Genomic DNA, 12,091 nt, shown 5'->3' with positions numbered 1-12,091 from the left:
CACAACTAGAATATACAACTACATACTGGGGGCTTCAGGGAGAAGGGGGGAAAAAAGGAAGATTGGCAACAGGTGTTAGCTCAGGGCCAATCTAAAAAAAAAAAAAGAAATGAAGGCATGGGGATCTACTAGGGTTCACAGATGGCTCCTCTGCCTCCTTCCCTGCCACTAAGGCTGTTTTGGCCTGAGTGACCCCACATCATCCTGTGTCCCCTTGAAGCAGTAGGTAGCTCAGGCTATGAGACAGAGAGCCCTTTGTTCAAGTCTTCACTCTGCCATTTGCTCTGTGGCCTTGACCTCTCTGGTCCCCAGTTCTCTCACTTATCACCTGGGGATGACAGTGCCTCCCTCTCTAGGCAGGAGGAGATGATCTGTGCTGGGTCTGGGGACAAGCTCCACCCGGGCCTCTGCAGTAGCTACACTGCACGTGCAGAGGAGAGCTGAGGCGCAGGAAGGTTGGGCACCTGAGCCAGGGCTGGGACTCAGGTCTCTGACAGCCTAGCTTGGGTTCACTCTACCCTGTTACCTTGCCTGAGATGCAACCCACTCCTATCCCAGGACAGGCCCCCAGGCACCTCCCTCACCTCTGGAAACAGGTAGCCAGACAGGAAGCAGGTTTTCATGCCAATAATTTATTGAACGGAGGTCTGTACACAGGCAAACCTTACTGTGGAAACTAAGACATCAGGAGCTCCCCCACTCCCCCAGCCCTCCAGGGTGGGGAGAGGAGGGAGGAGACCTTAGGGGCAGAGGACAGGAGAGGGGACACTGCTGTAGGAGGGGGAGGGGCCAGGTTGGACGGTGCGAATCGACGTTTTCTTTAAGAAAAAAATTATAACAATCTATTTACACCCGGGGGCCAGGAAAGGGAAGAGGAGATGGGCTGGTCTGGTTCTATTTACAAGGGACACAGGAGGGGAGGGAGGTTGGAGGAGGTGGAGGCCTGGGGGGAGTGGAGGGGGCCAACAGGCTAGGAGGTCCCTATGCCCCCAACCCCTGTCCTTCCTTCTTTTCCCTCCCCACAACCAGTTAAAATCCTCTTAAAAAGCCCACCACAGGGGTGAGGCTAGTGAGGGAGGGACTGGAGGTGGGGACAGGGACTCATTTACCTCTGCCCTCTAGTCTCGGGGCCGGCCAGGGCAGGAGCTTGATGGGCTATGGCCCCCCTTCCCAGCCTCACTTGGGGCTCCCAGATGGAAGGGTAGTTGGCGGGGCCCTCAGGAAGAGTTAGTGAGGGGAGCTGTGGCTTCGGTCGACGGCCAGTCGGAGGTGGTCTGAGCCTCATTTAAAGCTGAGGGCGGAGGATGGAGCAAACTATTAGCTTTTGCCTTTTAGACCCGCCCACCCCCAAGAACAGGAAGTCAGTATGAGATGCTACATTAGAAATCGAAAGCTGTCACTTTAGGTCCCGGGGTTGCAGACTCAAATGCCAAAGGACCAAGTTGGGCACTGAGTGACTCACACCAGGGAGCCAGGCCCCACAGAAAAGGTGCAGCCGGAACCCGCTGCAGCTGACAAGACTGCCCTGAGGAAGGGCAGCCCCACTGCTGCCCAGTCTGATTTTCTTCCCCAAGAGAAACAGGAAATCTTGATTTGTACATGAGATGGCCCCAGTTTTTAAATGTGGACAACAACTTCTTGTTTTGTTTGTGCAAACCAAACATATATGTCTTTGGTTTTCCAGTTAGCATTTAAACACAAATATAGGCAATAATGCCCTACAAAGGAGGCCATTCGCATGTTGTAAATATGCTTTCTATACTATCAAAAGATCAACAATTTTGGGGCCGGCCTGGTGGTGCAGTGGTTAAGTGCGCACATTCCGCTTCAGCGGCTCGTGGTTCGCTGGTTCGGATCCTGGGTGTGGACATGGCACTGCTTGGCAAGCCATGCTGTGGTAGGCGTCCCACATATAAAGTAGAGGAAGATGGGCAAGGATGTTAGCTCAGGGCCAGTCTTCCTCAGCAAAAAGAGGAGGATTGGCAGCAGTTAGCTCAGGGCTAATCTTCCTCAAAAAAAAAAAGATCAACAATTTTGAAATACCTGCGGGAAACTCAGGGGCTGTGAGAACAGGCCCACCCCCTAGGCTGAGACATGCTGCTTTGACCTGCAGCAAATGGCCCTCAACTTACCTTGTGAGGATGGAGTGAGTGTGGCAGTGCCCGCCGGGGACCTCAAGTGAGGAGGGATGAGAATGGCGTTGAGAGATGGCTGGATGGAGAGTTCTAGAAACAGGAATGGACATGCCCAATCAGGGGGCAGGGCATCTGGAGACCCAGTTGGCGTTAGAAAGGGGCACCAAATGGGGACCCAGCTCTTGGCAAGGCCAGTTGTTTGTAGACACATGTAGCCAGTGAATGCTTTAAATGAAAAACTAGAAAGAGCCTTGCACAGGAGATTGCAGAGTGTGTGAATCAGGTTTGGGTCTCCCTGAATTAGGGGGCATCTCCTGAGTCCCAGGCCTTCCTTGTAACCCACCCTCAGTTCCCCACTCCTGTCTTCAACACCAAGGTCTTCTCCACAACCTTTGGCTGCCCCTCCAGCTCCCCAGATCCCAGGCTGTGCCCTCACCGCCAGGACTGAAATTGAAGAGGGGGGGTAGCGGGCGGTTGTTGGGGAGCTGGGTTCCGGGACATCGCAGTTCATCAAAGAAGCTGTGGGCACAGGCTTCCAGCGGGGAGAGCCTCGAGGACGGTGTGTACTCCAGCAGGCTAGAGCAGAGCGCGATGGCCTCAGGCGGCGTTCGAGATTTAAACACCTGGGGGGAAGCGGGGGCACAGGGTCATGAGGGCAAGATGCCCCAGGCACTGGCGTACTCCTGCACCTCACTGCCGCAGTGCCCACAGCAAATACGACTGCCAGCTTCCCATGAACCCACCTTCCAAATGAGGAAACTGAGGTACCACCTCGAAGGGGGGTCAGTCTCTATCAGGTGAGCAGCCCACCCAGGTCATCACTTAGCCCTGCTGTGAGCCTGTTTCCCCACCATAAAAATGGGACTTTTAAATTTACTGTGGATCCTGAACTTTTAGAGTATAAGAAATTCCACAAACTTTGAAATCTGATGAAAGTTACTGACCCGCTCCCAAGCCATGACTCTGTAGCCAGGTCCCCAGACCAGCTGGCCTCCAGTGAGGACCTCAGCCATGCTGCCTGAGCCCCCAGCCCTGCCCCACCTTTGTCCAGGGGTGAGCTTTAATCTGAGGGAACTTGAACTCCGTGTAGTTGGGGTTCATCTCTCGGATCTGTTCCCGGGTTGGTGTTCCCAGCACCTGTAGGGAAAGGGAGGGGTCTGAGGCAAGGCCCCTTCCGTGAGCCCCACCCCTGCCCACCCTGGCCCTGCCCTCACCTTGATGATCTCCACCAGCTGGTCTACCCCACTGTCCCCAGGGAAGATGGGCTGGCCCAGGAGGAGCTCAGCCAGTACACAGCCAGCTGACCACACATCTGAAGGGGGATGGGGGAGGGTCAGGGTGAGGCGAGCAGGGCTACCATGCCCATTCCCTCACCAACACTTCCACTCCTCGTGGTCATCCTGAGAAGTGCCAGGAGCCCCATTTTCTCGGCTCAGAGAGGAAGCGCCGAGGTCATACACAGTTTAGGAACACTGAAGCCTGACTGAACCTCCAGGTCTGCCTGACTGTGCCGCACTCTCCAATCTTTGTGTTTCCAGCCCTCACTGCCTCTCTCTGCTCAGAGACCCCAGCAAGCCCTTTCTCTGCCTCTAGCCTGGAGGGCAGACCAACAGGCCTAGAACAGGCACTTGTGTTCACAAAGCCTTAAGTCCTGGGCTGCCTTACTCACTTTCTAGCCTCTGGCCTGCCCACGGGAACAGCTGCAGCCTAGTAGTCTCACCCCATCCTGGTCTGTACTTGACCCCCAAGGCACAAGTTCACACCTAAGGACCACACACTTTCCTCAAACTGCTGACGAGTGTTCTCTTTCAAACCTTTCCACACTCTCTCCTCATGCCTGGAAGGTGGCACTGTCATCCCTACCAACAGGGAAGGACAGAGAGGCCCTGTGAGCAGGTCACACCCTCACGGTGGCACAGCCTTACCTCGATTCCCCCAAGGTCATTGTCACAGCCCTCCCCACCCCACCCCAGCTAAGAAAAGAGGGCTGACTAGGAGGTTCCAGAGCCGGTATGGACTCTGGAGGCAGGTCAGCTTTCAAAGCCCAGTCCTGCCCCGTCCCAGCAGTGCAACTGCGGGCAGCGTACAACAACATGGCCCTCCTAAGTTTGTGAGGACTGGATTAAAGAACGGATGTTAAGCTTTTATCACTGAGCCTGGCAGACACACACAGACAGAGTTAAAAAACTGCCATGACTGCCACTCCCTATCTCCACCCTCCCCTAAGTCTGACCGATGGATGAGGTGTAATCAGTGGCTCCGAAGATCAGCTCCGGGGCCCGGTAGTAGCGAGAACAGATGTAGGACACGTTGGGCTCCCCCCGGACCAACTGTTTTGCACTGTGAGAAGAGATGGGCAGGAGTAAACACAAAGCAAGAGTCCAGGTCCCTCCTCGCCCCTTCAGCCACCACGCAAACCCCAGGCCAGGCCTACCTGCCAAAATCGCAGAGCTTGAGGACAGCAGTGTCGGGGTCCACCAGCAGGTTCTGAGGCTTGATGTCGCGGTGACACACACCTTGGGAGTGGATGTAGGCCAAGCTCCGGAAGAGCTGGTACATGTACACCTGGGGCAGGCAGGGACAGCAGAACTCCAGCCCAGCTCTCCCCCAGAGCAGGCCACTGCTCCACCCTCTGGCCTGAAGAGCCCTTCCAGGCCCACTCTCCCAGACTTGAAAACTCTTCTGCTGCCCCCTGGTTCTCCAGCTTTAATATGCACCAGAACCACATGGTGGCCTTATTAAAACAGGGACTGTTGGGCCTACTCCCAGAGTTTCTGATTCAGCAAGTTCAGGATGGGGCATCTGCAACAAGCCCCCCAGTGCTGGTGCTGGTCCACAGTTTGAGAACTACTGCTTCGATTACACACACCTCAGCAAAAGCCTGATAAATAAGACAGGGACCTCAGGAAGGCCTGTTTTAAAGTAGGGTGGGGAGCCAGGCACTCAGTTCCCCCCTCACCAAAACCACTGGCTATAGGAAGGGCTCAGCCTCCTTCACCCACCAGTCAAAACCACCCTGCCCCCTCCAGCTGGATTTTCCTGTCACTCTCCCTCCCACTGACTAGAATATAAGTGCCAAGAGGGCAGGGATCTTTGTGTTTTCATCACTGCCACATCCCCCAGGGCTTAGATCAGTGCCTGGCACGTAATAACTGCTCAGGGCTGCTTCCTGGGCCCCCTCCTCTGTTCACGCTGCCCTTGGCCAGAGATGTCACTTCCTCACCCTGCACCTGGTCTCCTCCTAGAAGCCTTCCTTGATCCTGCTCACTCCCAAAGCAGGCAGGGCTGGGGCCTCCTGTTTCCTGAATTCCCTGTGCTCCTCCTACTATGGCAGGTGTTAGTAGTTTTCTAGTTCTCTGTGATGATACCTGTCTACCCTGCTCAACTGAGAGCTTTGGGAGCAAGGCCTAGGTCTCAGTCAGCTAGGCCTCTGCAGCTGCTCAGGGCTGGGCCCCGCACACAGGCAGCCACAGGACAGATTCACCAAACCAGAGAACCCCCTCCCAAGAGATGAGGTCCCACAGCACCAACCACTGGTAGAGCCCTGTGGCTCGCCTAGACTTAGGGTGCGTAAAGCTGTAGGAGGAGCAGCTGGGCCCCAAGCAACCTCCAGCAAACCTGAACCCACCCACCCACCTCCTCCCAATGCAGCAGGCTGCTCCAGCCTCTGTTCTCCACACCATCCCTAGGCTCATTTATTCATTCATTCAAATACCTCCTGAGGGACAGTAACACCCAGGGCACAGCACCAGGCACTGGAGAATGAACCTGCACAGATGGTGGATGAAGATATGTGCTTTCCTGGCTCTGTGGACACTAACCTTCCTCCACTCCTGCCTCCTTTCCACCCCTCTCTGCCAAGGCTCAGAAGGCCAAGACTGACCTCAATATCTCCTCATCTGCGGTCTCAGTCCCACTCCCTGATTCTGAGCTAAGCCCACCAACACTACTAGCACCACTGGGCTCCCAGTGGACTCAAGCAGGTACCTTGAAGCCTCCCCAGCCCCCATTAGCCCACCTCCGAGATTCAGTCAGGCCTCAGGCAGGGCTGCCCTGCATTTGGGTATGGGGACAAGGGCAGGGAACATGAGGCCCCCAAAGATCAACGGAAACTTGGAGGATGAGGGAACCTGCAGAAGGCAGGAGGGTCGGGAGCCCCTGGCTTTGTGGGCTTGGGCCCCAGCAGCCTGCCTGCCTGCCCACCTTGACATAGATGATAGGGATGGTCAACTTGGCCTTGGTGAAATGACGGGCCACCCGGTACACCGTCTCGGGCACATATTCCAGCACCAGATTTAGGTAAAGCTCATCTTTCTGCAGAGAGCAAAGGAGAGGTGTGAGGCAGTGAGAAAAAGGCGAGGAAGCGGGGAGGGAAGGTTTGTGGGGAATAATGGGGGAGGACTGGCAATCACGAGAAAGGCAGGCAGGAACTGGTGAGTCAAGGTAGAGGACTCCCCTACACCCAAGAGCTCACCTTCTCCCCACTGGAGTAGAAAAAGTATCTCAGCCTCACAATATTGCAGTGGTCCAGCTTACGCATAATCTGCAGCTCTCGGTTCTTGGAGGCAAAGGAAGAAAGCCTCAGAAAACAACCAATTCTCTCTGCCTCCTCTCCCTAGCACCCCTCACCACAGCCCTTCTCCCCCATTCCTGCCAACAGAGTCAGGCAGCTACTCCCTGGGTCCCCCTTCTGGGGAAGCCCCCAATTCCTCACGCCCAACCCAGTCCCCTCAGAGAAAAGCTAGAGGTCTATAGGCTAAACCTCAACCACACATGTGCTGTCTTCAGCCCACTTTTAAAAAATGTTCGATTTACTGCTGATATTTGAAAATCAAATGACATCACACACAAATCCAGTTTTCCAGCTTCTCTTGAAAAATCAGATGATGTGGCCACATGAGGCACAGTGACAACAGACAAGTAGTGGCCATCCAGTTCACCTGGGTCCCCACTCTTCCTTATTGCTTCCCCTAGAGGCATCTGGGCCCTTGAACCCTGGCTTGGATTCTGAGTCCCAAACTCCAGGCTTCCAATTCTCATCTTCCCAAAAGATGAGATCCAGCCTCAGCCTCTTCCCAGAAAGCCCGGTCTCAGCATTCTCTCCTATTCTGTTTCCCTCCGGGGTCTCAGAACTCCCCACCCTCAGATCCCTCTCACTTCTGGGACTCAACAGAATCAAATTCTGACCAACACCCAAAGCCCCTCCTTCCCAAGAATACTCACTGCCAAGACCCAGGCCCTGACCTGGTTCCCTCCCAGTGTAGGCTCAGTTCTGCTACATCCAGACTAACCTAAAATGCCAGTCCTTCAAACACCAATTATACCACAACTTCCACCTCCTCCATCTCCTTCTAGTTTCCTGGGCCTCCACTAGCTCATAGGGCACCCCTTCCTCCAGGGACAAAGCCCCACACTAAGGCACATGGTTTGTTGAGCGCTGGCAGGCTGGATCTCACCCTGCACTTGCCAAGTACCTGGGCAGAGCTCAATCTTGCAAACATACTCATCAGCCCCATCAGCTTCCTTTCTCCCCTGGGCAGGAGTCTAACTTAGTGGTTGCGGTGAAGGGCTGGGGAATCAGAGGTCATATTCTAGTCTTGACTTCGGGCAATTCTCTTATCTGAGTCTTAGTTTCTAGCTCATGCTTACTTATAATGGGAATAACTTATAATGGAAATACCCTCAAAGAATCTTTATGTAAATTAAACAAGACCGGCCTACCAAGCATTTACACAAAGCAGAAGACCAATAAACATCAACTCTGGGCTCTCCTGGAACCCACATTCCCATCTTCCACACAACTCTCCGCTTTCTCCCTCCCCTGTGGCCCATGCTCAGATCCCCTGTGGCACCCCAAGTCCCGCACTCTTGCTGGGGCTCTCTCACCAGTCAGGCCCAGTCAAACCTCCTTGTCCCCATTCCCCCCAAGCTACCTTGAACCTCTTGTCCTGGAGAACCTTCTTGATGGCCACCAGTTCCCTGGTCTCTGCCAGCCGTGCCTGGTACACGACCCCAAATGAGCCATTGCCAATCACTTTGATGTCTGTGTAAGCCACCTCCTGGGAGCGGTCTGGGCCTTGGCCTAGAGTGGCTACCACTGTGGTCACCTTCCCGCTGTCACCTGGGGAACAAAGGGGACACGGGATCCATTGACTTTTCCCCTCTGGCCACCACCCCATCCTGGGGCTGTGGGAGGAAGGGGAATCTCTGAGAAAGCTCACTGGGCGCCTCTGTCCCTTCCTTGTCTTTGAGGACCAGCCCCCTTCCCCTCTTCCCTTCAGGAGAATCCTGCCTCCTCCCATATGAGAGGATACTGACACATACACCTTTTGCCTTTCAAGGTTCGTCACACCTAATTCCCACTCCTAGTAAGCAGCAAACCACTGGTCCCTGTTGGTTTGAGGAGACAATGACATGCCCAGATGTTGAATCCATCCACTCACCTTACTCCCCTCTGGTCCCTCCTGACTGGGCAAAGCCTGACCTAGCCTCCTCCACTTAAAAAGCGGGAAACCCTGAGGTTCTTCTACATTAGGAAAGCACTAATGTTCCTCACATCTCTGGGGATAGTGACCTCTAAGTCCTCCCCTGGTGGAACTGGTAACCTCACCACTGGTTTTAGGTGACAGAAATGAATGACTCCTCCTAGTATGAGTGCTAATACCCTGATGACTTTTTGGGGACCGTTAACCCTTACCCAAATACTCTGGGGTTAGAAAAGGCACTGACCTGGCCTCCTCATCTGTGTGGTCCAGAGACCAGACCCCTTCCTATATGTGGGTGGTCCCTAATGGGCAAGCCAATTGTGAGAATGGTGAACTTGACCTCTATTAACAGTAGGCTATCCCAGTCTCAGTCCTTTGAAGGAAAGCTAGAATTCCCAATTCCATTTTCTGAATGACAGCGAACTTTGGTGGCATTCTTAGGGGATGGTGACCCCTTTTCTTCAGAGAACTGATGAAAGGTTCCCCAAAGGAGTCACTGATGAATCAAATCCATTTTGAGGAGCCAGTGACACCTTCTTTTGGAGAGAGATAATCCTACATAACTATTTTTCCAGAGCCAATGATACCATACCTCAGAATAATGAAAGAGATATATAACCTCAGATTTCCGGTCTACAGGGAACTGTGACCCTCCCCAACCCCAACTCCATTTTTGTGAAAAAAGACCCACCAAGCCATATTTTTTAAAGAACAGTGACTATGGACTTGGTTTGAAGGGTATGCTGACTCCCAATCTGTCCTTATCTCTAAGAAGCAGCAACCATTAATTTCCACCATTGGGGGTTCAGTTCTACATATCCTGGATGGTAATGATACTAGGCCTTGTGTTTTAAAAGAGAAGATGACCCAGGTAGCAAGTTTGGACAGCCCTGGCCCTGTTCTTCGGGGACACAGTAACCCCAAGTCCCCATTCTCTACAGAAAAGCAAATTCAGATCCCCCTTTTTGGCTGCTGGTGATGGTGATCTTATTCTTGTTCTCTTTGGGAACAATAACCCTTGAGCCACATTTGCAAGCAACGATGACCCCTGATCCTGTTCTCTAATGGATGGCAATGTCAGATCCCTGTTTTTAAGACTTAAGGACCCAAGACCTCGGTATTAGAAGAAGAGGAACCTGTGATCCCTACTTCTTTTAGCGTTAATAATTCTAATTCTAAACTCCAAGTGATGGTAACTCCCCAAATCCCTTTCTCTGGGATGGGGAGAGCTCACATCCCAGTTTTGGGAGGCACAGTGACCCCTAGCTCCTATCTGGGCATATGGAAGAATCTAATCGACGTTCGAGGGGCTTCAGAATCCTGATCTCCACCCCTCACGGGCGCCGCTAGTACTCACGGCCCAGCTTCACTCCGGGCGGCGGGAAGCTGGTGCCCGCGCCGGGGCCGCCGCTGCCTCCTCCGCCGCTGCCGCTGGGGCCACCTCCGGAGCTCGAGGCCCCCACGCCCCCACCCATGGCTCCGACTGACGCCTTCCCGCCGCCGCTGCCGCCCGGGCCGGAGGCCGAGCCTCCGGGGCCGCCGCCGCCGCCGCCGCCTCCGCCGCCTGGTTCCGCGAACGAACTGGTTCGCGCCCGGCCCGAGCCCCCAGGGCCGCCCCCCGAAGGCGCGCCGCCGCTCATGGCGCCGAGCGCTGGCCCAGGTCGTGGGGCTCGGGCTGCCCGGGCTGCCCAAGCCGCCGCCGCCGCCGCCTCCCCCGGGCTCCGGCCTCTTCCAGGCCGCGCCGCTCGGGCTCCGGCTCCGGCCCAGCGCCCGCCGCGGGGCACGCCGGGAGATGCAGTCCGCCTGCCCTCAGCGCCGCGGTCACCGCCCTCTGCCCGTACGGAGCGCCGCGAGGCACGCCGGGAAATGGAGTCCGCCAAAGCTTCAGAGTAAATCGCGGGGAGGATGCGTCGCGCTGCACGTCGGGAAATAGAGTCCTAAACAATAAGTCGACCAATTGTGCCCACAGCGGACCCTGAAGCACTTTGGGAAGCAGTATCACAGTCGCACATTCACTCCATTGCGGCAACCGTGAGTCCCTAAGTGTGCCTCAGAAACGTAGTCGCAGCCACGCCGTCAGCCAGCTATGTACGTCTGATGCACGCCGGGAAACGGAGTCCTGTCGCTCGCTTAGTCTATTGGCTGTGTATGCCGACCGGCCCCAGGTGCACTCTGGGAAATTGAGTCGGCGCCGGTGGACCCGCACATATCGGGCCGCGGGGCAAGCCGGGAAATGGAGTCGTCGCCACGCCCTCACCGCATTGCAGGTGTAAAGCGACTCCCAGAGCACGCCGGGAAATGGAGTCCCATGTGATCCCTTAGCCCCAAGTGGATACTGCAGTTCCGGAGATAGGCTAGGAAATGGAGTAGGTATAGCGCTCCTCCTCCCTCGTGCACTAGGCCGCAGTCCCTGCCGGGAAATGTAGTCAACACCACGGCTTCAGAGCAGTTGCTACAGCGAGCTTTTGTGTCTTCTGGGAAATGGAGTTCAAGGCAGCCTCCCCATTGACTGAAGGGGAGGGATCTACTTTGAGCTCGAAGCACGCTGGAGAATAGTCCAGACCGAATTCTGACCCTTTGTGAGGCGAGACTTCAGAGGCTTGCTGGGAAGTGGAGTCCAATGGGTACCTTTGGGAGAGCGTGAGCGAAAAGTAAAAGACAGCAGTCCCCTGAGGAGACTGAAGAGTGTTTCAACGCCTCCTTCCCCGCCCCCCAGATCACAAGAAAGAACCGAAGTCGGTCACGGGCTACTGGAAAATGAAGTCCAAACACTCGCTTCAAGTTCCAAGTTTCCACAAATCGGAAAGAAAACCCTCCGCGAACGATTTGGGAAAGAGTTTCCGGCGGTTTCTCAGAACAATACCGTTTTCGGATACAGTCTAGCTGTTTCTAGCAATGTGGGTTGCACCAGGAGAGTTAGCCGAGTATTAAAAGAGATAAAAGTAGAATTTGTCTTGAACTCCCATTCAGTTTTTTGCGTCCTCTCGCTTCCTAATTACAGGATCCTGGAGAGACCAAAACAAGGAAACCGGCTGCTAGGAATAGCCTCGGATTTTGTGCATGCATTAAGTCACCCCATTTATCAATTAATATCCGGAAGGACAGTAGCCCCAAAGGGTGCTGGGAAACCGAGTTCCTGTGTGTACATATGTGTGTGTGTGTGTGTGTGTGTGTGTCCCGGAAATACTTGGAACTGGAATAAAATCACCTTCAGCCTCTTCTGCCTAGTGGAAAGACGGGCATTGGAGTCTCTAGACTTTAATCCGTGTTCATACTTAATTTAATCCATGTGTTCATACTAACTTTCTGCCCTTTCTGAGAAGCCTGAAGAAAGTCTCGCCCACTCGTTCCGTTCCTGACTGCAATTCCCAGCGGACGCAGACTCCTGGGGCGGGACAGATGGCAAAACTAAAGCCTTTTCGGACTGCATTAACCAGAAGGCAAAGCGCGGACACACTTCCGCTCCCTTCG

General features: G+C 54.6%; 1 protein-coding gene across 1 annotated transcript; it reads right to left on the bottom strand.

Annotated features, from left to right (window-relative positions):
• Positions 1-612: 612 nt before the first annotated feature.
• GSK3A (glycogen synthase kinase 3 alpha) lies at positions 613-11,876 on the bottom strand. Its single transcript, XM_014731871.3, has 11 exons — positions 9,978-11,876; positions 8,069-8,256; positions 6,610-6,693; positions 6,339-6,449; positions 4,570-4,700; positions 4,369-4,475; positions 3,350-3,447; positions 3,177-3,272; positions 2,572-2,758; positions 2,133-2,225; positions 613-1,291 (listed from the first exon to the last, which is right to left on the bottom strand). The coding sequence occupies exons 1-11, from the start codon at positions 10,258-10,260 to the stop codon at positions 1,218-1,220; spliced, it is 1,452 nt and encodes a 483-aa protein (XP_014587357.2). The 5' UTR covers positions 10,261-11,876; the 3' UTR covers positions 613-1,217.
• Positions 11,877-12,091: the final 215 nt, after the last annotated feature.

This window comes from Equus caballus, chromosome 10, assembly GCF_041296265.1.
Source record: "Equus caballus isolate H_3958 breed thoroughbred chromosome 10, TB-T2T, whole genome shotgun sequence".
Classification (NCBI taxonomy): domain Eukaryota; kingdom Metazoa; phylum Chordata; class Mammalia; order Perissodactyla; family Equidae; genus Equus; species Equus caballus.
The sequence above is the reverse complement of the archived record's forward strand: the minus strand, read 5'-3'. Positions and strand labels throughout refer to the sequence as shown.